Source organism: Dendrobates tinctorius, unplaced genomic scaffold, assembly GCF_039654945.1.
Source record: "Dendrobates tinctorius isolate UK_male_01 unplaced genomic scaffold, ASM3965494v1 ptg000293l, whole genome shotgun sequence".
NCBI classification, from domain to species: Eukaryota; Metazoa; Chordata; class Amphibia; order Anura; family Dendrobatidae; genus Dendrobates; species Dendrobates tinctorius.
Window position 1 is genome coordinate 9437117 of NW_027361960.1, and position 26346 is coordinate 9463462.

At 43.2% G+C, this 26346-nt stretch overlaps 1 protein-coding gene across 6 annotated transcripts in view; it reads left to right on the top strand.

Annotated features, from left to right (window-relative positions):
- LOC141072894 (adenylosuccinate synthetase isozyme 2) overlaps positions 1-26346 on the top strand; it is a 172357-nt gene that overhangs the window by 142553 nt on the left and 3458 nt on the right. For 4 of the 6 annotated variants that reach the window (XM_073560108.1, XM_073560109.1, XM_073560107.1 and 1 more), the window contains 2 exons: positions 17381-17530; positions 20874-20940. The exons of 1 other annotated variant lie outside the window; for it this stretch is intronic. In XM_073560108.1, coding sequence (XP_073416209.1) covers positions 17381-17530; positions 20874-20940 — 217 coding nt within the window. The remainder of the gene's footprint in view (positions 1-17380; positions 17531-20873; positions 20941-26346) is intronic. One more of the 6 variants, XM_073560110.1, reaches the window with a different exon arrangement.

Consider the following 26346-nt stretch of genomic DNA (forward strand, 5'->3'; position numbering starts at 1 on the left):
GAATAACGCTTTTCAGAGATTTACACGGAAACCTTGGTGTAAGCGCTCAGCGTAGAGCGCAGGATAAATGTGAGCCAATGTGAGCTCATTTCAAGGTCAATGCTGCTTCACCTGTACAATGTGTGAAGCATGTTTTCTCCCCTGTGTCCCCTCTGTTGTCTGTGTAGATGAATAATAATAAGCCAGGAGCAGAGCAGTGTCAGAATACTCTGCAGAGACCAGTGACATCACTTGGGAGGCATAAAAAAATACACTTAGCTGTTAGACTGTGTAGATACGGAACAGTAGGGAATTTTTAAAGCAAGAATATTAAAAAATAGTTTAGATTCTAGCATAAAATAGGATGTTAGGAGCAAAATTACTTTGCCTTTGGACAACCCCTTTAATTTTATATTTTACGGACGTATCTATACCAAATGTATATTTCTTTAATTTTTCTATATTTTTGACCCCATTTAACCCCCAAGCCTGTTTTCACCTTAATGACCGGGACAAATTTTACAATTCTATTATTTTATGGGACAACTCTGGAACGCTTCAACGGATCCCACTGATCCTGAGATGATTTTCTCATGACATATTGTACTTCGTGAGAGTGGTAAAATTTGTTTGATTTGCAATATTCAAACTATTAATGCTTATGCCATTTAACCAGAGTTATGTCACACAAAATAGTTAATAAATAACATTTCCCACATGTCTACTTTACATCAGCACAATTTTTGAAGCCTAATGTTTTTTTGTTAGGAAGTTAAAAAGGGTTAAAATTGATCAGCAATTTCTCATTTTTCCAACAAAACTTACAAAACCATTTTATTTTTTAGGAACCACATCATATTTCAAGTGACTTTGAGGGGGTCTATATGACACAATACCCAAAAGTGACACCATTCTAAAAACTGCACCACTCAAAGTCCTGAAAACGACATTCAAAAAGCTTAGCATAAAGAATAATAATGCTGTCTTATCACTGTTACAACATTGTGGACAGCATAAGCAAAAGAACATTCCTGAATTGTGGGAGGTTTTTTTTTTGTTTTTTTTTTAAATTCTGCCTCTCAAAAATCTGAATAGAAAGCAATCAAAACTATGTACTGAAAATGGTTCCACTAACCATGTCAATGCTTTCTGCAGAAAACAAGCCCTCACATGACTTTGGCAGAAATATAAAAAAAATATAGCTCTCAGAATATGGCGATGCAAAAACTTACTTTTGCAAAAAAAAGCTTCTTATTTCTTGTGTGTGATAACAGCCAAACATAAAAATCTGGGTTAACACCGACCTGAAGAATAAAATTGTCAAATCACTTATACTGCACAAGGAACGGCGTAAAAAATAAATGGAACAACTTTTTGACCTGCTGCTGTTTTGTTCATTCTGCCTCCCAAAAATTGCAGTAAGGCTTGGCTTTCTTTATCCACTGTTTACACTGTAGTTTCCGTGTAACTCTCTTAAATACATGATTCAACCGAAAACCTTGATGGAAGATTCTTTGAGGCAGATGGACACACTGTGGACGCAGTCTGATGTAGGATTTTGCGGTGTCTGTAATTTTAAGCGTGCATAAAAGCACCGCCGGCCCATTGTTCTGTGCGCCTCTTAAAAGGACACCGCTGAAGAGGCTAGACGGAGCCCAGAGTAACTCTGCTGCTTCATCGTAGTGAAAAAGTCTCAGATTTCATCTGAATCATGTTTTTTAGAAGTTTTAGATGGAAACCCTGATGTACAGTAAGTGCTCATTGTAGACCACAAGATAAATGAGATCCCAAATGTTATGCAAAATTTTCCTAACAAAATCTTCAACACGGTCTACAAAAAAGCAAGTACCCACCTAGGTCTGTCAATGGAAATATAGGGGGCTTCTATCAGGGCTGTGGAGTCGGTAAGCCAAACCTGCGACTCCGACTCCGACTCCTCAATTTCCCTTACACCGACTCCAACTCCGACTCCACGACTCCGACTCCCACACATATTGCTTATATTTAAGTGAAAAATTTATTGTAGTACAATGTGAACCTCAGACATTTAATCATTTCTATGATACAATAATCAAGACATTTAGATAGAACAGAATATATATTGGTGTACTACCCGGTTTTCATTTTTTTTGGTACAGATATGATATGGATAGACAGATATGGATAAATGGATAGAGCAGATTTCTAATCTGCTTTTGCTATTGAAAACATTATCTATGAGCTCAAAAACCTTTCAGGTGATGCAGTTTTTTAAAAAGATGATCAGCTTTTGCAGCTGAAAAACGTATCCTCAAAAAACACAGGAAAAACGCTGTGTGTGAATGTAGCCTTAGATCAGGAATAGAACAGCCATTTATAGGACATTTCATAACTTTCCCAAACTCCTATGAAAAAATATTCAGCACATCCTGCATTGAATTACTGTACCCAATTTATTATATATTTTAGGAGTCGGAGTCGCTCCATTTTATACCGACTCCAACTCCGACTCCACCAAAATGAGCTCCGACTCCACGACTCCGACTCCACAGCCCTGGCTTCTATGATACCAGAGCACAAAGGCTCTGGAAAAGTGCTATAGCTCCTCGCCCCCAAAACAAGTCCAGCAGATTCTTCCCTCCTCGCATCTGAACCCCAGTGTGCCTAAACATTTGGCATCCACATGTTTTGTATTTCTATAGCGATGAGAGCCTGTTTTAATTTACTGGGTCCATGTCTACAGAAGTAGGGTGCTGGGCACTACAATGCATGGGCGCTATAATGGCAGATTTGCAATTTCCACTCTGCAACATCCACTGCTGCTTGTTTCTGGAAAACACCCATGGAATAAAAATCATTACTACACCTGTAAATAAATTCCTGGAGGGGTATAAATTTCCAAAAAGGGGTCACTTAAGGGGGGGATTCTGCTCTTCTGGCACGTGGGGGCTCTGTATTTGGTGTCTACAAACTTTTCCACAATAGTTTGTTCTCCAAGAGTCTAATAGCACTCCTTCCCTCCCGAATCTTGCCATGTGGCTAAGCAGTACTGTACAGCTAAATATAGTGTATTGCCACTTCAACAGAAATTGTGTGACACATATTGTTGCCACTTTTACTTATTTCCTGTGTAAAAATCTAAGTTCTGATGCTAAAACTACATTTTTGTGGTAAAAATGTAAGTATTTTTCTTTATCGCTTCATTGGGGGACACAGATAACCATGGGTGTATGCTTCTGTCGCTAGGAGGCTGACACTAGGCAGAAAAAGGAAAAATAGCTCCTCCCCAGTAGTATACACCCACCGACAGGCATCAAGTACCTCAATTTAAAGGGAATCTGTCACCTAGTTTTGGCGGGCTATTTAAATGAGGTCTGTCCTGTCCGATGGGCGGTGTTTCGGATCTTTGCCGCCTCCCCATCCTTGGCCGCTGTCCCCAGTTTTTTTCATGAACAGGAGTAGGTGTCCGCCATCTTTCGCGCGTGCGCTAAGCATTCTTGGCTCGCGCACGTGCAGTATGCTTTGCCCAACTGCAGGCAAAGCCGAAAAGCCTTACTGCGCATGCGCCGGTTAACTAGGCCCCGGATCACAGCAAAATACTTCCGGGGCTTAGTTAACCTCCGGATGAGCTGGCAGATTTGGCAGACCAGATTGCTCACGCTGGCAAATATCTTCTGACTGCCTCTTTAGATGCGGCCGCCAGAGCAAGCAGCAACATTTCCATACGCTGCATCCTTTGGTTGAAGGCGTGGAATGCTGACCCGACCTCAAAGTCACCCCCCAACCTGGCCTTCCAGGCTTCCAGGATCTTTGGATCCAGTCTGGACCAGATAATATTGGATGCTACTGTGGGGAAAAGCACCTCCCTGCCCCAGTCCAGGCCAAAACGTCCCTTAAACAGGAAAGGACTACTGCCTTTTCCTTCTTTTCGACCTTTGATGTCTTCAGGAACCTCCTCCCAGCAGGTCCGTTCTTCCATTCCAGGGGAAAGAAGGAAACCATCCTTCAAACAATCTCCTCACTGGAGGCCAAAGGGCCACTCCTCCAAGCCCTCTGGATCCCACAGTCACTGGTTCTCCTCTGTGTGATGGGTCACCCCCACCTGGAAGTCTTTCCAAGGTGGGAAGCCGGCTTCTCTTCAGGGATGCATGGTCGTTGGTGGTCGACGATGCCTAGGTCAGAGAGATCGTTTTGTCCGGCTACAAGATCGACCCCCCCACCTCCGAAGATGTTCCTTTCTGTCTCGTCCACCAAAACAGCCATCTCAAGCCCCAGGGGTTCTTCAGGCCGTCTTTTCCCTTCTAAGCACAGGAGTAATCGTACCCGTTCGGGTTTTCAGGGTTCTACTCAAACCTTTTTGTAGTCCCGAAAAGACTGTTCGCTACACCCGATCTTGGACCTCAAACGGTTGAATCGCCACGTTCGGATCCGCCACTTTAGGATGGAGTCCTTACGCTCGGTGATTGCCTTCATGGAACCGGGAGAATTTCTTTGCTCCGTAGACATTCAGGATGCTTATCTTTACATTCCTGTTTGTGTGCAGCATCAGCGATTCCTTTGGTTTGCAATTCAGGAGGATCATTATCAATTTACGGCACTTCATTTCGGCCTAATGTGTGCTCCCAAGGTCGTCACGAAGGTCATGGCAGCGGTCATGGCCATCCTTCGCTCCAAGGGGGATTCTCATCCCTTACCTGGATGATCTACTGATCAAAGGGCCGTCCCGCCGTGACTCCGATCAGAGCCTCCAGGTCACTCTGGGCACTCTGGTCTGTTTCGGCTGGATAGTCAACAGAACGAAATCCCTGATCCCAACTCATCACCTGGTGTTCCTGGGCATGAAGTTCGACACGAACCGGGCTCGAGTCTTCCTTCCAAAGGACAAGTTTTCATCTCTCTGCCAGGGAATCCGATCCCTAAAGCGTCCAATCCCTCTTCCCCTTCGGTCATGCATGAGAGTCCTGGGAAGATGATTGCCGCCATGGAAGCCATGCCCTTCGCCCAGTTCCTCACCTACTCTCTTCAGCTGGCCCTCCTGTCTGCCTGGGACAAGAGAACGGTCTCCCTAGACTAACCTGTGCTTCTGCCTCTCGAGGTGAGACAATCCCTGACCTGGTGGACCCTATCCGCCTCAATTCTGCACGGGAGGACCTTTCTTCCTCTTTGTTGGCAGATCATTAATCACCACCGATGCTAATCTCCTCGGGTGGGGAGAGGTTTTCCGTTAGCACACAGCGCAGGGTCGCTGGAACACTCGGGGAGCCCTTCTCCCCATCAATCTTCTGGAGATCAGGGCAGTCTTCTTGCCCTACTCTGCTGTCAGTCCCTCCTAGCAGGCAAGCCCGTCCGCATTCAATTGGACAATGCCAGGGCCGTAGCTAGCATAAATCACCAATGCGGGACTCGCAGAAAACAGGTCATGGCAGAGGTGACAAGAATTCTGCAATGGGCGGAACATCACGTCCCTGCCATATCAGATATCAGCCGTTCATATTCTGGGGGTAGAAAATTGGGCAGCCGATTTCCTGAGTCATCAGGTCCTTGCATCAGGCGAGTGGTCTCTCAATCCCGCAGTTTTCAACCAAATATGTCAGAGATGGAGCCCTCCGGATGTCGACCTCATGGCATCTCGGATGAACCACAAGGTTCCTCTGTTCATTGCCAGGTCCCGGGATCTACTGGTCATCGGCTGTGATGCCCTAGTAATCCCATGGTCCCAGTTAGAGCTGCCTTATCTTTTTCTGCCTCTCCCCTTGAATCTGAGGGTCGTGAAAAAGATAACGACAGAAGAGATTCCCGTAATCCTGATGGCTCCAGACTGGCCAAGACGACCTTGGTTTGCGGAGCTGGTAAACATGCTTTTGGACGTTCCTTGGAGGCTTCCAGACCGTCCAGATCTTCTCTCGCAAGGCCACCTCTTCCACCAGAGTTCTCAGTCTCTGAGTTTAACGGCATGGCCGTTGAGGTCGCCGTTCTGAAGGAGGCTGGTTTTTCTCGCCAAGTCATTCCAGACCATGATTAGGGCGAAAAAACTAGCTTCCTCGTGCATTTACCACAGGTATTGGAAGGCCTTCTTCAGGTGGCGCGAGGTCAACCACTTGTTTCCAATGTCTTTTTCCCTTCCTTCCACCGGGTCTCCGCTCAGGTCTATCCCTCAGTACCCTTAAGGGTCAGGTTTCCGCTCTTTCTATCCTTTTCCAGAGGTATCTGGCTTCCCTTTCTCAAGTAAAGACCTTTCTTCAGGGTGTCGTCCCTCTGGCACCACCTTACATCCTCTGATAGATCCATGGGTTCTTAATCTCGTTCTTGGCGCTCTCTAGCATGCACCCTTCAAACCTATTCAAGACCTTTAGGGTGTGTGCACACGTTGCAGATTCTGCTGTGGATCCGCAGCGGATTTGGCCCTGCGGATCCGCAGCAGTTTTTGCTGTGGTGTACAGTACCTTTATTTTCAATGAAAAACAAAAACCGCAGTGCACACGGTGCGGAATTTTCCACACGTATTTGCTGCAGGGGAAAATCACAGGCTAATCCGCAGATAAACCGCAGGTCTTTTGACCTGCGGATTTTGCAAAATCCCCGCGGAAAATTCCCCAGCAGAATCTGCAACGTGTGCACACACCCTCAGTTTTCTTTCTTGTCATGGAAGCTGGCCTTCCTAATCGCCATTACGTCTATTAGGAGGGTTTCCAAGTTAGCAGCGTTATCTTGTCGTTCTCCGTTCCTGATTCTTCATCAAGACCAGGTAGTTGTCAGACCCGTTCCTTCTTTATGTCCTTCATTCTTTATGTCCTTCCCTGGTTCATCCGGTGGAGAAGTCCCTCCACAAGCTAGATTTGGTCAGAGCCATTCGAGTCTATCTTTCTAGGACTGCTCCCTTTTGTCAAACCGATTCCCTGTTTGTCATCTCCGAAGATCACCGAAAGAGGCTCCCAGCTTCTTAGTCTACTATCACCCGTTGGATTCATTCGGCGATACTGGAGGGCTCACTCCACCCAGGCCGTGGGGGCTTTCTGGGCTGTTTGTCACCAGGCTTTGGCCTTACAAATTTGCAAGGCAACGACCTGGTCGTCCTTGCACACCTTTGCAAGGTTTTACAGGGTTCATACCCATGCCTCCTCCAATGCAGCCTTGGGTAGGAAGGTGCTGCATGCAGCGGTTGCGCACAAGCCGACCTAAGTCCATTTCCTTGGCATTCTTTGTTCCCACCCTTGGGACTGCTTTTGGACCTCCCATGGTTGTGTCCCCCAACGAAGCGATAAAGAGGAATTTTTGGTACTCACCATAAAATCACTTTCTTGGAGCCTTCATTGGGGTACACAGCACCCTCCCTAATTGTTTGTACTGCTTTTTGGGTCTATATGCCTTGTTGTTGGGTTGGTACATATGTTGAGTTCTTGTTGCTTCTCCTACTGCTTTTACACCAACTAAGGTACTTGGTGCCTGTTAGTGGGTGTATACTACTGGGGAGGAGTTATTTTTCCTTTTTACGCCTAGTGTCAGCCTCCTAGAGACAGCTGCATACAGCCATGGTTATCTGTGTCCCCCAATGAAGGCTCCAAGAAGGAGATTTTACGATGAGTACCAAAAATCCCTTTTTTTCTTCACTGCCCAATAATGTAAAATTCTCAAACACCCATAGTGTCAATATAATCACTGCTCCCTTAGATGGATTAATTGAGGTGTAGTTTGTAAAATAGCGTCACTTATGGACAGTGTCACTGTTCTGGCACATCAGGGTCTCTTCCAGTGGATCATGACACCCACGAACCATAACGGCTAAATCCGTACTACAATATGGTGTTCTTTTCCTTCTGAACTTTCAATTGTGCTTGTAAAGTATTTCCTGAACGACATGTAAAGAATTGGCACACACAGAAGAATATGAAGAACAAACTACACTGTCCGTTTTTTCCTATTAGCCCTTGTAAAAATTAAAAAGTAATGACTAAAGCAACTTTTTAGTGGTAAAAATGTAATTATTCTTTTTTCACTGCCCAATAGTGTATGTGGTGTCGTCATGCTCGCTGCACCCCCAGATGAATTCATTGAGAAGTGTAGGTTGTAAAATGAGGTAACTTTTATAAGAGGGTTTCTGATGGTCTGGCACCTCCTGGGGGCTGCCAATGTGACTTGGAACGCTTAAACCATTTCAGCATCTAAACTCCAATATGACACTCCTTCCCTTCTGAGCTTTGCACTGTGCCTCAAAAGTGGCTTTCGAGCATATACAGTGGGTACGAAAAGTTTTCGGACCCCTTTAAATTTTTCACTCTGTTTCATTGCAGCCATTTGGTAAATTCAAAAAAAGTTCACTTTTTTCTCATTAATGTACACTCTGCACCCCATCTTGACTGAAAAAACAGAAATGTAGAAATTTTTGTAAGTTTATTAAAAGAGAAAACTGAAATATCGCGTGGTCATAAGTATTCAGACCCATAGTGCAGTATTAAGTAGAAGCACCCTTTTGAGCTAGTACAGCCATGTGTCGTCTTGGGAATGCAACAAGTTTTCCACACCTGGATTTTGGTATCCTCTGCCACTCTTCCTGCAGTTCCGTCAGGTTGAATGGTGAACGTTGGTGGACAGCCATTTTCACTTCTCTCCATTAGGAGATATGCTCAATTAGGTTTCGGTCAGGGCTCTGGCTGGGCCAGTCAAGAATGGTCAGAGTTGTTCCGAAGCCACTCCTTTGTTATTTAAGCTGTGTGTTTAGGGTCATTGTCTTGTTGGAAGGTGAACCTTCGGCCAAGTCTGAGGTCCAGAGCACTCTGGAAGAGGTTTTCATCCAGGATATCTCTGTACTTGGCCGACATTCACGTTTCCTTCAATTGCAAACAGTCTTCCTGTCCCTGCAGCTGGAAAACACTCCCATATCATGATGTTGCCACCACCATGTTTCACTGTTGGGATTGTATTTAGCAGGTGATGAGCAGTGCCTGGTTTTCTCCACCCATACCGCTAAGAATTACCACCAAAAAGGTCCATCTTCGTCTCATCAGACCAAAGAATCTTACTTCTCGTAGTCTGGGAGTCCTTCATGTGTTTTTTTTGTTTGTTTTTTTTAAACAAACTCTATGCGGGCTTTCATATGTCTTGCACTGAGGAGAGGCTTCCTTCGGGCCACTCTACCACAATGGCCCGACTGGTGGAGGGCTGCAGTGAAGGTTGAGTTTGTGGAACTTTCTCCCATCTCCCTACTGCCTCTCTGGAGCTCAGCCACATTGATCTTGGGATTATTCTTTACCTCTCTCACCAAGGCTGTACTCCCACGATTGCTCAGTTTGTCTGGACGGCCAGGTCTAGAAAGACTTCTGGTGGTCCCAAACTTTTTTCATTTAAGGATTATGGAGGCCACTGTGCTATTAAAAACCTTGAGTACTGCAGAAATTCTTTGGTAACCTTGGCCAGATCTGTGCCTTGCCATAATTCTGTCTCTGAGCTTCTTGGCCAGTTCCTTTGACCTCATGATTCTCATTTGGTCTGACATGCACTGTGAGCTGTGAGGTCTTATATAGACAGGTGTGTGCCTTTACAAATCAAGTCCTATCAGTTTAATTAAACACAGCTGGATTCCAATAAAGGAGTAGAACCATCTCAAGGAGGATCACAAGGAAATGGACAGCATGTGACTTAAATATGTGTGTCTGAGCCAAGGGTCTGAATACTTATGACCATGTTATGTTTTAGTTTTTCTTTTTTAATAAATTTGCAAAAATTTCAACATTAGTTTTTTTCCGTCAAGATGGGGTACATTAATGAGAAAAAAAAGTGAACATTTTTGAATTTACCAAATGGCTGCAAAGAAAAAGTAAAAAATTTAAAGGGGTCTGAATTCTTTCCGTACCCACTGTATGGGGTATTGACGCACTCTGGAGAAATTGCACAACAAATATAAAAAAAAAATCTGAAAATTTTAAACTTGGGACAAAAGCAGCATTTTTGGGGAAAAAATATACCGAATTATTTCGGATTATAAGACGCACTTTTTTCCCCAAAATTTGGAGGGAAAGTAGAGGGGCATTTTATAATGTGGATATACCTTACCGGCTGCGGTGGAGTAGGCAAGAGTGGAGCATTGCTGTAGGCTGGGATGAGAGGGGTGTTCAGTGCGCCGTTGATGGTGGTCGGTGCTGCGAGGGCTCTGCCGACATCTTGGCAGCACATGTGCAAATGGAGATCTCGGGAGATGAGATCTCAGCGCTTGGTGCCGAGATCTCCATCTGTGCATGTGTTGCCCCCGGCACCGCATAGGAAACCATGTAACTGCAGGGGCTCTGGCCTTTCATAAAATGTCGGCAGAGCCCCTGCAGCACTGGATACCCGCAGCGCCGCACATCCGAACACCCCCCCTCATCCCAGCCTGCAGCAACGCTCCACTGTTGCCTCCTCCAGTAGCTACCCTGGGATCCCGCTTCACCGCAGCCACCACCCCTGGTAAGCAATAAGACGCATGGATTATAAGAAGCACCACCATTTTCTTAGGAAAAAAAAAAACTTTTTTTTTTCTCCTCAAAATTTGGGATGCGTCTTATAATCTGCAAAATACGGGAATTTTCCATTGACTCAGACTAATGTTATATAATTCCGTGAATCGGTTGAGGGTTAAAAATGCTCACCACACCCTTGGATAACATCCTCTAAAATGTCTAAAGTGTAGTTTCCAAAGTTGGGTCACTTGTGAGGGTTTCTGCTACTTTGCCATGTCAGGGAGGGGCAGGGCTCTTCAAATGTGACATGTCATTCGCAATCTATTCCAGCCAAAATTGCACTTCAAAAGTCAGTTGGTGCTCCTTTCCTACCGAGCCCTCCATAAGCTCAAACATGTAGTTTTCTACCATACATGGGGTATGCACTCAGGATAAAATGCACAGCAAATTGCATGGTCCATTTTTTTTCCTTTTACCCTTATGAAAATGAAGAATTGGGCTAAAGCAACATTTTTACAGGGCAAATGTGATTTATTTATTTATTCACAGCTCAACGTTATAAATTTCTATCAGGCACCTGGAGGTTCAAGGTTTTCACCACACAGCTACAGTCATATGTTAAAGTTTGGGCACCCCTATTAATGTTAACCTTTTTTCTTTATAACAATTTTGGTTTTTGCAACAGCTATTTCAGTTTCATATATCTAATAACTGATGGACTCAGTTATATTTCTGGATTCAAATGAGGTTTATTGTACTAACAGAAAATGTGCAATCTGCATTTAAACAAAATTTGACCGGTGCAAAAGTATGGACACCTCAACATAAAAGTGACATTAATATTTCGTAGATCCTCCTTTTGCAAAAATAACAGCCTCTATTCGCTTCCTGTAGCTATTAATGAGTTCCTGGATCCTGGATGAAGGTATTTGTGACCATTCCTGTTTACAAAACAATTCCAGTTCAGTTAAGTTTGATGGTCGCCGAGCATGGACAGCCCGCTTCAAATCATCCCACAGATGTTCAATGATATTCAGGTCTGGGGACTGGGATGGGCATTCCAGAACATTGTAATTGTTCTTCTGCATGAATGCCTGAGTAGATTTGGAGCGGTGCTTTGGATCATTGTCTTGCTGAAATATCCATCCCCTGCGTAACTTCAACTTTGTCACTGATTCTTGCACATTATTGTCAATAATAATCCATGCGACCCTCAACTTTAACAAGATTCCCGGTGCTGGCATTGGCCACACAGCCCCAAAGCATGATGGAACCTCCACCAAATTTTACTGTGGGTAGCAAGTGTTTTTCTTGGAATGCTGTGTTTTTTAGCCTCCATGCCTTTTGTATGACCAAACAACTCAATCTTTGCTTCATCAGTCCACAGGACCTTCTTCCAAAATGTAACTGGCTTGTCCAAATGTGCTTTTGCATACCTCAGGCGACTCTGTTTGTGGCGTGCTTGCAGACACGGCTTCTTTCGCATCACTCTCCCATACAGCTTCTCCTTGTGCAAAGTGCGCTGTATTGTTGACCAATGCAAAGTGACACCATCTGCAGCAAGATGATACTGCAGGTCTTTGGAGGTGGTCTGTGGATTGTCCTTGACTGTTCTCACCATTCTTCTTCTCTGCCTTTCTGATATTTTTCTTGGCCTGCCACTTCTGGGCTTAACAAGAACCGTACCTGTGTTCTTCCATTTCCTTACTATGTTCCTCACAGTGGAAACTGACAGGTTAAATCTCTGAGACAACTTTTTGTATCCTTCCCCTGAAAAGCTATATTGAATAATCTTTGTTTTCAGATCATTTGAGAGTTGTTTTGAGGAGCCCATGATGCCATTCTTCATAGGAGAATCAAATAGGAGAACTACTTGCAAGTGGCCACCTTAAATACCTTTTCTCATGATTTGATACACCTGGCTATGAAGTTCAAAGCTCAATGAGGTTATAAAATCAATTTAGTGCTTCAGGAAGTCAGTAAAAAGTAGTTAGGAGTGTTCAAATCAAGAAAATGATAAGGGTGCCCATACTTTTGCAGCGGTCAAATTTTGTTTAAATGCAGATTGCACATTTTCTGTTAGTATAATAAACCTCATTTGAATCCAGAAATATAACTGAGTCCATCAGTTATTAGATATATGAAACTGAAATAGCTGTTGCAAAAACCAAAATTGTTATAAAGAAAAAAGGTTAACATTAATAGGGGTGCCCAAACTTTAACATATGACTGTAGATAAATTCCCTTAGGGGGGGTCTAGCTTCCCTTCCCTTCTGATCCCTGCTATGCACCCCAACAGTTCTTTTCACCCCATATATGGGCTATCAGAAAATAAAGAACTTTGGGACCAAAGTAAACATTTTTGTGAAAAAGCAACTTTTAGAATGGTGTATATTTTGGGTATTTTCAATCATATAGTGTCCCCTCAGTCATTGCAACTGTGATGTGGTCCTTAAAATAAAAAAAAATGGTTTTGAAATTTTTGATGGAAAAATTAGAACTATCTGGTCAACTTTTAACTGTTCTAACTTCTGACAAAAAAGATTGTTACAAAAATTGTGCTGATGTAAAGTAGACATGTGGGAAATGTTTAACTATTTTGTGACATAATGCTCTGAATTAAGGGCATAAAAAAAATTGAAAATTGCAAAATTTTTGCCAAATTTCCAATTTTTTTCACAAATGGACCATTACCATGAAGTACAGTGGGTCACAAAAAGTCTCTGAATCAGTGGTATCCATTTGAAGTGTTCCAAAGTTATTACCACATAAAGTGACACTGGTCCGAATTGTAAAATTTTGCCAGGTCATGGAGACGGAAACAGCCTTTGGGTGTCTAGTGGTTAAGAGCATAAAAATTAAAAGTTTAAATTGTGACATTTTTACGAAATTCTGATATTTTCAAAAATAAATGCAAAAAATATCAACTTAAATTTACCATGAACAAGTTGTCACAAAAAATAATCTCTAAATCACTGTGAAACGTTGAAGTGTTCTAGTTGTCCAAAATCAATGGAATTCACTGAAATGTTTCCGAGTGAGTGACATTCGTCAGAATTGTAAAATTTGTCCAGGACAGGAAGGTGAAAACAGGCTTGGGGGTGAAGGGGTTTAACCCCTTTCTGCCATGAGACGTACTATCCCGTCCATGTGCCCTGGGACTTAATTCCCAGCGACGGGATAGTACGTCATAGCGATCAGCGGCGCTCACGTGGTGAGCGCTGCTGATCGCGGCCGGGTGTCAGCTGATTATCACAGTTGACACCCAACACAATGTGTCAGGGGCGGTCACGGACCGCCCCCGACACGTTAACCCCTTGTACACCGCGATCAAACACGATGGCGGTGTAGCGGGGGTTAAAGGGAAGCATCGGCAGGGAGGGGGCTCCCTCCGTGCTTCCCTGAGCCCCCCACGGCAGCGCAATGTGCAGCGCTGCTGCGGGGGCCTCTTTCCCTAGAGGCCCCCGGATCCAAGATGGCGACGGGGACCTTCGGGGGCCTGTAGGGAGCTGACTTCCTCACTGCCTGCAAAGCGCAGGCATGAGGAAGTCTGCTGCACTGCCTGTGACAGATCACTGATCTGTCACAGTGATCTGTGATGTGACAGAACAACGATCTGTCACAGGACAGTGATGTCCCACCTGGGACAATGTAATAAAGTTAAAAAAAAAAAAAAAGTGTAAAAATAATTTTTAAAAAATCGCTAAATAAATTAGTGAAAGTGTTAGTAAAAAAAAAAAAAAATCCCCCAATAAATTCATTTTTTGAAAATAAAAAAAATAAAAGTACACAAATTTGGTATCGCCGCGTCCGTAACGACCCGTCCTATAAAACTGTCCCATTAGTTAACCCCTTTAGCGAACCCCTTAAAAAATAAAAATAAAAAACGAAGCAAAAAATGATTTATCATACCACCGAACAAAAAGTGCAATAACGCGCGATCAAAAAGACGCATATAAATATCCATGGTACCGCTGAAAATGTCAGCTTGTCCCGCAAAAAACGAGCCGCCATACAGCATCATCCGCAAAAAAATAAAAGTTTTAGCTCGCAGAATAAAGCAATGCAAAAATAATAATTTTTTTTATATAAAATAGTTTTCATTGCATAAAACCGACAAAACATAAAAAAAGACCTAAATGAGGTATCGCTGTAACCATACTGACCCGTAGAATAAAACCGCTTTATCAATTTTACCGCACGCGGAACGGTGTAAACGCACCCCCCCCCCCCAAAAGAAATTCATGAAACGCTGGTTTTTGTTCATTCTGCGTCCCAAAAATCGGAATAAAAACCGATCAAAAAAATGTCACGTGCTCGAAAATGATACCAATAAAAACGTCAACTCGTCCCGCAAAAAATAAGACCTCACATGACTCGGTGGGTCAAAATACGGAAAAATTATAGCTCTCAATATGTGGTGATGCAAAAACTATTTTTACAATAAAAAGCATCTTTTTAGCGTGTGACAGCTGCCAAACCTAAAAACCCGCCATAAATAGTAAATCAAACCCCCCGTTATCACCCCCTTAGTTAGGGAAAAATAATAAAACTAAAAGAAAATGTATTTATTTCCATTTTACCATTAGGGTTAGGGCTAGGGTTAGAGCTGAGATTAGGGTTAGGCGTGTGTTGGGGTTAGTGTTGAAGCTATAGTTGGGGGGTTTCCACTGTTTGGGCACATCAGGGGCTCTCCAAATGCAACATGGCGTCTGATCTCAATTCCAGCCAATTCTGCGTTGAAAAAGTCAAATGGTGCTCCTTCCCTTCCAAGCTCTGCCATGCGCCCAAACAGTGTTTTACCCCCACATATAGGGTATCAGCCTACTCAGGACAAATTGCAAAACAACTTTTGGGGTCCAATTTCTCCTGTTACCAATAGGAAAATAAAAAATTGGGGGCAAAAATATCATTTTTGTGGAAAAAAAATGATTTTTTTATTTTCACGCCCAGGTGTTATAAACTTCTGTGAAGCACTTGGGGGTTCAAAGTGCTCACCACACATCTAGATAAGTTCCGTGGGGGGTCTAGTTTCCAAAATGGGGTCACTTGTGGGGCGTTTCAATAGTTTAGGTACATTAGGGGCTCTCCAAAGGCAACATGACACCTGCAGACCATTCCATCAAAATCTGCATTCCAAAACGTCACTACTTCCCTTCCGAGCCCCGACGTGTGCCCATGCAGTAGTTTTCTCCCACATATGGGGTGTCAGCGTACTCAGGACAAATTGGACAACAACTTTTGGGGTCCAATTTCTCCTGTTACCCTTGGGAAAATTAAAAAAATGGGGACAAAAAGATGATGTTTGTTGAAAAAATACGATATTTTCATTTTCACTCCCGGTCGTTATAAACTTCTGTGAAGCACTGGGGGGTTCAAAGTGTTCACCACACATCTAGATTCCTTGGGGGGTCTAGTTTCCAAAATGGTGTCATTTGTGGGGGGTTTCTACTGTTTTGGTACATCAGGGGCTTTCCAAACGCGACATGGTGTCCGATCTCAATTCCAGCCCAAAACGTCAAATGGCGCTGCTTCCCTTCCAAGCTCTGCCATGCGCCCAAATAGTGGTTTACCCCCACATGTGGGGTATCGGCGCACTCAGGATAAATTGCACAATATCTTTTAGGGTCCTGTTACCCTTGGAAAAATAAGAATTGAGGGTGAAAAGATCATTTTTGTGGAAAAAATATGATTTTTTTTTAAGTGTACGGCTGTACGTTATAAACTTCTGTGAAGCCCTTGTGGGTTCAAAGTTCTCACCACATATCTAGATAAGTTCCTTGGGGGGTCTAGTTTCCAAAATGGGGTCACTTGTGGGGGTTTCCACTGTTTAGGTACATCAGGGGCCCTCCAAACGCGACATGGTGTCCGATCTGAATTCCAGTCAATTTTGCATTGAAAAAGTCAAACGGCGCTCCTTCCCTTCTGAGGTCTGCCATGCGCCGAAACAGTGGTTCCCCCCCCACATATCAGGTATCAGTGTTCTCAGGACAAATTGCACAATAACTTTTGCAGTCCAGTTTCTCCTGTTACCTTTGGTAAAATAAAAAAAAATTGAACCTGAAGGTTTTTTTGTGAAAACAAGTTAAATGTTCATTTTTTTTTTTTTTTTTTTGAATATTCAAAAAATTCCTGTGATGCACCTAAAGGGTTAATAAACTTCTTGAATGTGGTTTTGAGCGCCGTAAGGGGTGCAGTTTTGAGAATGGTGTCACTTTTGGGTATTTTCTATCATATAGACCCCTCAAAGTGGCTTCAAATGTGATGTTGTCCGTAAAAATAAAGTGGTGTTGCAAAAATGAGAAATCGCTGGTCAATTTTTAACCCTTATAACTTCCTAACAAAAAAAAATTTTGGTTCCAAAATTATGCTGATGTAAACATGTGGGAAATGTTAGTTATTAAGTTTTTTGTGTACCGTATCTGTGATTTAAGGGCATGAAAATTCAAATTTGGAAAATTGCGAAATTTTCACCAAATTTCTGTTTTTTTCACAAACGCAAGTTATATGAATGAAATTTTACCACTAACATGAAGTGCAATATGTCACGAGAAAACAGTGTCAGAATCACCGGGATCCATGGAAGCGTTTCAGAGTTATAACCTCATAAAGGGACAGTGGTCAGAATTGTAAAAATTGGCCTGGTCATGAACGTGTAAACCACCCTTGGGGCTTAAGGGGTTAAAGCTTGAAGCTGACCCCTCAGAATTGTTCTCTAAATGCCCTTTGTCTTTTATTTCCAGTTTAAAAGGGCTCATTTGAATAGGATATACTTAAGTGGGATATGCTTGGGAGATAATATCTTGCCTTATATGTTTTATTTACAAGCCATCTAACTACAATAGCAAAAGTGGGTGGAAAATCTCTCAGTATAGACATGCCCAGTGGTTTCACTAATATGTGATTAGGATCCACTTTATTAAGGAAAAAAAAGAGGCTTTGAAACTATTCACCCTTAAGTGTGTTTTTGTTTTTTGTGCACCACTTTACAGCAAATCAAGAAGTGTTGAATAGAGTTGAGGTTGAATACGAAACACTTCCTGGATGGAAAAGTGACACTTCTAATGCAAGAACATTCAACGACCTGCCTGCAAATGCAAAGAAATATGTTCATTTTGTGGAAGAATCACTTGGCGTTCCAAGTAAGTTAACATTTTATCCTTTTTGGCTACAGTTGGCCTAAAACATGTTGGCTAATATTGGGTTTTATGTACATTATGAAGTTGACCTGACATGTTGAGTATTAAATCCCAAACTCTGACAGCGCTAGCGAGGCTCTCACCGAGGTCACGGAAGTTCAGCCCGGCTGGGAACGGAGCCTCAGTGACCGGAGGTAACCTCATTGATGTCACCACTGGCCAATGAGGCTGCTCTCGCAGCTGCTCAGTCACCAGTGGTTCTCAGCCTGGACGGTCACATCTTGGCACTTTCCAGGTTGATAACTCTTTATCCCTCAGACATGGATTACGGCGTGGGACAGAACGACAGACGGGTATGGTAGATTGTTTTTTTTTTATTTTAGAAAAGTAAAACTGTTTTGTTTTATTTCTAATAAAGGACTTTATTCTAGCTATGTTTTTATTTACCATACAACTATAGGATTAGTAAAGGATAGGTGTTTTATAGACGCCTCTATATTACTAATCCGTGGGCTTGATGTCACCTGACAATACAAAGGTGACATCAACCCGACAAATATGAACCCCACTTGCCACCGCTACAGGGCAAGGGGGAAGAGCTGGGCAAAGTGCCAGAATTGGCGAATCTAATAGATGTGCCTGTTCTGGGCAGCTGCGGGATGCTATTTTTAGGCTGGGGAGGGGGGAATAGCCGTGGCCCCTTACCAGCCTGAGAATACCACCCCCAGCTGTCGGCGTTGGCAAGACTGGTTGTCATAAATGGGGTGGGGGGGCATGTTTTTAATTGTATATTTAAATCATTTTTAAAAAGAAACAGCGTGGGGACCCCTCTATTCTTGATAACCAATCTTGTTGAAGCTGACTGCTGAGGGTTGCAGCCCCCCAGCTGTGAGTTTTGCCTGGCTGGTTATCAAAAATACAGGAGAACCCACACCGTTTTCTTTTTTATTGTTTTTATTATTTCTTTACAGTGCAGGAGCAGCTGATGAATACTCCCATCCGCCGCTCCTGCTCTCTCTGTTATTTGCGGCAGTAGTTGACGGATGATGTGATCAGTAGTCCCATCAGCTGACACCAATGACTGGAGGTAAACTTTATACCTCCGATCACAGCTGAGCGCTAGCACTGTCTTTTGACAGCGTGGGAACTGCAGCTCTCTGACTGGCGGGAATGATTTAACCACCGATCAGAAGCGGTGTTTGCCGCACTGCAATGCACATTACAGTGTGGCAAACACTGGATGCTCGAGTCCCCCATTCAAGTGAATGGGGTCCGGGTTCTGTTCTGGTACCCAAACTTTTTGTAACTGTTCAGTCGAACATCCAGGGGTCCGGCCATCTCTATTAACAAGTTCCTCCCGTGTAGTTTTAGGCTGATCTTTCACCTTCCTTGTGATAGAATACCCCACGATGTAAGATTTTGCATGGTGCCCCAGATCAATGTCGATTGACAGTCATTTTGTGTTTCTTCCATTTTCTTACTATTGCACCAACAGTTGTCTCTTCTCACCCAGCGTCTCAATTATGGTTTTGTAGCCCATTCCAGCTTTGTGCAGGTCTATGATTTTGTCCCTGACATCCTTAGAAAGCTCTTTGGTCATGCCCATATTGCTGAGGTTAGAGTCTGACTGATTAATTGAGTCTGTGGACAGGAATCTTTTTTTATAAAGGTGACTATGTAAGGCTACTTTCAGACTTGCGTTATGAGGTGCAGGGCCGCCGCTAAGCTCCGCTGTTGGCCGCGCCTCCTCCGGTCAGCTCCTCCTATGGGCGCATGACCCTGCATGCGACCGGCGTACCCTATATTTAGCGTTGGGTACGCTGGCTGTGCGCTGGTCTGCTTTTGCCGGCGCATGCCCCCTTTTGGCGTATTATCTTCATTTAATTTGTCTTAAATGAAAAAACACAAAAGAGAATGAAGCAAAAAGCAAAACATTGATCATTTCACACAAAACTCCAAAAATGGGCCAGACAAAAGTATTGGCACCCTCAGCCTAATACTTGGTTGCACAACCTTTAGCCAAAATAACTGCGACCAACCGCTTCCGGTAACCATCAATGAGTTTCTTACAATGTTCTGCTGGAATTTTAGACCATTCTTCTTTGGCAAACTGCTCCAGGTCCCTGATATTTGAAGGGTGCCTTCTCCAAACTGCCATTTTTAGATCTCTCCACAGGTGTTCTATGGGATTCAGGTCTGGACTCATTGCTGGCCACCTTAGAAGTCTCCAGTGCTTTCTCTCAAACCATTTTCTAGTGCTTTTTGAAGTGTGTTTTGGGTCATTGTCCTGCTGGAAGACCCATGACCTCTGAGGGAGACCCAGCTTTCTCTCACTGGGCCCTACATTATGCTGCAAAATTTGTTGGTAGTCTTCTGACTTCATAATGCCATGCACACGGTCAAGCAGTCCAGTGCCAGAGGCAGCAAAGCAACCCCAAAACATCAGGGAACTTCCGCCATGTTTGACTGTAGGGACCGTGTTTTTTTTCTTTGAATGCCTCTTTTTTTTCTCCTGTAAACTCTATGTTGATGCCTTTGCCCAAAAAGCTCTACTTTTGTCTCCTCTGACCAGAGAACATTCTTCCAAAACGTTTTAGGCTTTTTCAGGTAAGTTTTGGCAAACTCCAGCCTGGCTTTTTTGTGTCTCGGGGTAAGAAGTGGGGTCTTCCTGGGTCTCCTACCATACAGTCCCTTTTCATTCAGACGCCGACGGATAGTACGGGTTGACACTGTTGTACCGTCAGACTGCAGGGCAGCTTGAACTTGTTTGGATGTTAGTCGAGGTTCTTTATCCAACATCCGTACAATCTTGCGTTGAAATCTCTTGTCAATTTTTCTTTTCCGTCCACATCTAGGGAGGTTAGCCATGAGCTTTAAACTTCTTGATGTCACTGCGCACAGTAGACACAGGAACATTCAGGTCTTTGGAGATGGACTTGTAGCCTTGAGATTGCTCATGCTTCCTCACAATTTAGTTTCTCAAGTCCTCAGACAGTTCTTTAGTCTTCTTTCTTTTCTCCATGCTCAATGTGGTACACACAAGGGACACAGGACAGAGGTTGAGTGAACTTTAATCCATGTCAACTGGCTGCAAGTGTGATTTAGTTATTGCCAACACCTGTTAGGTGCCACAGGTAAGTTACAGGTGCTGTTAATTACACAAATTAGAGAAGCATCACATGATTTTTCGAACAGTGCCAATACTTTTGTCCACCCTCTTTTTTTATGTTTGGTGTGGAATTAGATCCAATTTGGCTTTAGGACAATTCTTTTTGTGTTTTTTCATTTAAGACAAATTAAATGAAGATAATAATACCAAAGAATTTGTGTTTGCCATCATTTTCAGGAAGAAACGGAGTATTATCTGACAGAATTGCAGGGGTGTCAATACTTTTGGCCACAACTGTATCAAGGTATTCCGCTTCCTATGACCTTCATGCCTATATAGATGGATTATGAGGGTTGATCCTACTGACAGATTCCCTTTAAAGTAGTACTAAAGTAAAACATATCACTTATCTTCAGGATAAGTTCTAGCTAGGTCTTTGTGGGTGTCAACCGCTGGGATCTTCACTGATCAGCAGTACAGGGAACTTTTTATCCTGGTTATAGAATAGATCGGCAGTGTGCATACCCAACCTAAACTCCATTAATTTCCTATTGGGCTGCTGCAAAAAAGCTGAGCACAGTGCTTAATAGCTCCATAGAGAGTGAGTGGCGCGGCAGTCGGGTGTCCAACCTTCTGCGCTGTTTTGTAAGTGGTAGAACCGTTCTCCATTTATTATATAAATTCTCTGATCTATCATTCAGGTTCCAGCAGTGGGACACCTACAGTGCTGTGCAAATTAATTGGGACAAAGCATTTTCTAAGTAAAATCGTAAGTTGGTTACCAGTCAGTGATTCAAATCAGTTTTAACTGCTTTGAACAGGCACTCACACCTGTTCAAAGCAGTTAAAGCTGGTTTGAATCACTGACTGGTAACCAACTTATGATTTTACTTAAAAAAATACTTTGTCCCAATTAATTTGCACAGCACTGTAATTTACGTAGCAGGTGCAGAAAATCTGAAAAATAAAATACTTATTCTGTGATTAAAGCCTTTAGGGAGTTTTCCTGCTCCCACATTTATGGTATTTCCATAGGATAAGATACAGAAGATGGGAAAACCCACATTCTGGCAAAATAAAAAATAGAAATGCTTGCAACTAATCTTTTGCCTGAATGCCACCTTATCTGAGGTTCTGGTAGACCCCCATACTCCACATAGGCCAGGGCATTAACCATATATACTCGTGTATAAGCCGACCCACCTAATTTTGCCACAAAAAAACTGGGAAAACGTATTGACTCGTGTATAAGCCTAGGGTGGAGAATGCAGCAGCTACTGGTAAATTTCAAAAATAAAAATAGATGCCAATAAAAGTAAAATTGAGACATCAGTAGGTTAAATGTTCTTGAATATCCATATTGAATCAGGAGCCCCATATAATGCTCCATACAGTTCATGATACTTCACAGAATAGGCCCCCATGAGATGCTTCACAGAATAGGCCCCCATGAGATGCTTCACAGAATAGGCCCCCATGAGATGCTTCACAGAATAGGCCCCCATGAGATGCTTCACAGAATAGGCCCCCATGAGATGCTTCACAGAATAGGCCCCCATGAGATGCTTCACAGAATAGGCCCCCATGAGATGCTTCACAGAATAGGCCCCCATGAGATGCTTCACAGAATAGGCCCCCATGAGATGCTTCACAGAATAGGCCCCCATGAGATGCTTCACAGAATAGGCCCCCATAAGATGCTTCACAGAATTGTTTCCCATAAGATGCTTCACAGAATAGGCCCCCATAAGATGCTTCACAGAATAGGCCCCCATAAGATGCTCCTCAGAATAGGCCCCCCATAAGATGCTGCAAATAAAAAAAAAAAAACTCACCTCTCCGTCGCTGCTGGCTCAGGACCTGGCACCTGAGATATTTGCCTGTCCACGCTGCTCACCGCTGTCTGCCACGTCATCTCTCATCATGCCACGTGGCGTTCAGGCAGAGGGCGCGGCGTGCACTAACAACGTCACCGCGTCCTCTGACCTGAACATCGCAGACAGAGGACTCGACAGAGAGCGATGAGCAGCGTGGGAACAGGTGAATATCGCTATACTTAGCCCCTCCTGGCGCAGTCTCTGCTGCCCCGTTCACCCTCGGTCTCCGGCGCCTGCATTCAGCGGTCATGGGATACCCGCTCATTAACCCCTTCACTACCAAGGGTGGTTTGCACGTTAACTCCCGGGCCAATTTTTACAATTCTGACCACTGTCCCTTTATGAGGTAATAACTCTGAAACGCTTCCATGGATCCCGGTGATTCTGACATTGTTTTCTCGTGACATATTGTACTTCATGTTAGTGGTAAAATTTCATTCATATAACTTGCGTTTATTTGTGAAAAAAACAGAAATTTGGCAAAAATTTCGAAAATTTTGCAATTTTCCAACTTTGAATTTTTATGCCCTTAAATCAGAGATACGGCACACAAAAAAACTTAAGTAACATTTCCCACATGTTTACTTTAACCCCTTCACCCCCAAGGGTGGTTTGCACGTTCATGACCGGGCCAATTTTTACAATTCTGACCACTGTACCTTTATGAGGTCATAACTCTCGAACGCTTCCATGGATACCGGTGATTCTGACATTGTTTTCTCGTGACATATTGTACTTCATGTTTGTGGTAACATTTCGTTCAAATAACTTGCGTTTATTTGTGAGAAAAACGGAAATTTGGCGAAAATTTTGAAAATTTCGCAATTTTCCAACTTTGAATTTTTATGCCCTTAAATCACAGAGATACGGCACACAAAAAACTTGATAACTAACATTTCCCACATGTTTACTTTACATCAGCACAATTTTGGAACCAAAATTTTTTTTTGTTAGGAAGTTATAAGGGTTAAAAGTTGACCAGCGATTTCTCATTTTTACAACACCATTTTATTTTTAGGACCACATCACATTTGAAGCCACTTTGAGGGGTCTATATGATAGAAAATACCCAAAAGTGACACCATTCTAAAAACTGCACCCCTTAAGGTGCTCAAAACCACATTCAAGAAGTTTATTAACCCTTTAGGTGCGTCACAGGAATTTTTTTGAATATTTAAAAAAAAATGAACATCTAACTTTTTTTCATAAAAAAATACTTCAGGTTCAATTTTTTTTATTTTACCAAGGGTAACAGGAGAAATTGAACTGCAAAAGTTATTGTGCAATTTGTCCTGAGTACGCAGATACCTGATATGTGGGGGGGAACGACTGTTTCGGCGCATGGCAGAGCTCAGAATGGAAGGAGCGCCGTTTGACTTTTTCAATGCAAAATTGGCTGGAATTCAGATTGGACGCCATGTCACGTTTGGAGAGTCCCTGATGTACCTAAACAGTGGAAACCCCCTACAAGTGACCCCATTTTGGAAACTAGACCCCCCAAGGAACTTATCTAGATATGTGGTGAGAACTTTGAACCCACAAGGGCTTTACAGAAGTTTATAACGTACAGCGGTACAATTAAAAAATCATATTTTTTCCACAAAAATGATCTTTTCACCCCAATTTTTATTTTCCCAAGGGTAGCAGGACCCTAAAAGTTATTGTGCAATTTGTCCTGAGTACGCTGATACCCCACATGTGGGGGTAAACCACTATTTGGGCGCATGGCAGAGCTCGGAAGGGAAGCAGCGCCATTTGACGTTTTTGGCTGGAATTGAGATCGGACACCATGTCGCGTTTGGAAAACCCCTGATGTACCAAAACAGTGGAAACCCCCCACAAATGACACCATTTTGGAAAATAGACCCCCTAAGGAACTTATCTAGATGTGTGGTGAGAACTTTGAACCCCCATGGGCTTCACAGAAGTTTACAACGCCCGGGCGTGAAAATAAAAAATTCGTATTTTTTCCACAAACATGATCTTTTAGTCACCATTTTTTTATTTTCCCAAGGGTACCAGGAGAAATTGGACCCCAAAAGTTGTTGTCCAATTTGTCCTGAGTATGCTGATACCCCATATGTGGGAGAAAACTACTGTATGGGCACACGTCGGGGCTCGGAAGGGAAGTAGTGACGTTTTGGAATGCAGACTTTGATGGAATGGTCTGCGGGTGTCATGTTGCCTTTGGAGAGCCCCTAATGTACCTAAACAGTGGAAACCCCCCACAAATGACACCATTTTGTAAACTAGACCCCCCAAGGAACTTATCTAGATGTGTGGTGAGCACTTTGACCCCCCCCAGTGCTTCACAGAAGTTTACAACGCCCGGGCGTGAAAATAAAAAATTCGTATTTTTTCCACAAACATGATCTTTTAGTCACCATTTTTTTATTTTCCCAAGGGTACCAGGAGAAATTGGACCCCAAAAGTTGTTGTCCAATTTGTCCTGAGTACGCTGCTACCCCATATGTGGGAGAAAACTACTGTATGGGCACACGTCGGGGCTCGGAAGGGAAGTAGTGACGTTTTGGAATGCAGACTTTGATGGAATGGTCTGCGGGTGTCATGTTGCCTTTGGAGAGCCCCTAATGTACCTAAACAGTGGAAACCCCCCACAAATGACACCATTTTGTAAACTAGACCCCCTAAGGAACTTATCTATATGTGAGGTGTGCACTTTGACCCCCCAGTGCTTCACAGAAGTTTACAACGCCCGGGCGTGAAAATAAAAAATTCGTATTTTTTCCACAAACATGATCTTTTAGTCACCATTTTTTTATTTTCCCAAGGGTACCAGGAGAAATTGGACCCCAAAAGTTGTTGTCCAATTTGTCCTGAGTACGCTGACACCCCATATGTGGGAGAAAACTACTGTATGGACACACGTCGGGGCTCGGAAGGGAAGCAGTGACGTTTTGGAATGCAGACTTTGATGGAATGGTCTGCGGGTGTCATGTGCGTTTGGAGAGCCCCTGATGTACCTAAACTATTGAAACTCCCCACAAGTGACCCCATTTTGGACACTAGACCCCCCACGGAACTTATCTAGATGTGTGGTGAGCACTTTGAACCCCCAAGTGCTTCACAGAAGTTTATAACACTCGGATGTGAAAATAAAAAAATCATTTTTTTCCACAAAAATGATATTTTTGCCCCCAATTTTTTATTTTCCTAAGGGTAACAGGAGAAATTGGACCCCAAAAATTGTTTTGCAATTTGTCCTGAGTAGGCTGCTACCCTACATGTGGGGGTAAAACACTGTTTGGGCGCATAGCAGAGCTTGGAAGGGAAGGAGCACCATTTGACTTTTTCAACTCAGAATTGGCTGGAATTGAGATCAGACGCCATGTTGCATTTGGAGAGCCCCTCATGTGCCCAAACAGTGGAAACCCCCAATTCTAACTCCAACCCGAACCCCAACACGCCCCTAACCCTAGCCCTAACCCTAGCCCTAACCCTACCCCAACCCTACCCCAACACACCCCTAGCCCTAACCCTAGCCCTAACCCTAATGGAAAAATGGAAATAAATAAAAAATTTTTATTTTATTATTTTTCCCTAACTAAGGGGGTGATAACGGGGGGTTTGATTTACTATTTATGGCGGTTTTTATGTTTGGCGGCTGTCGCACGCTAAAAGACGCTTTTTATTGTAAAAATAGTTTTTGCATCACCACATATTGAGAGTTATAATTTTTCCTTATTTTGACCCACCGAGTCATGTGAGGTCTTATTTTTTGCGGGACGAGTTGACGTTTTTATTGGTACCATTTTCAGGCACGTGAAATTTTTTGATCGCTTTTTATTCCGATTTTTGGGACGCAGAATGAA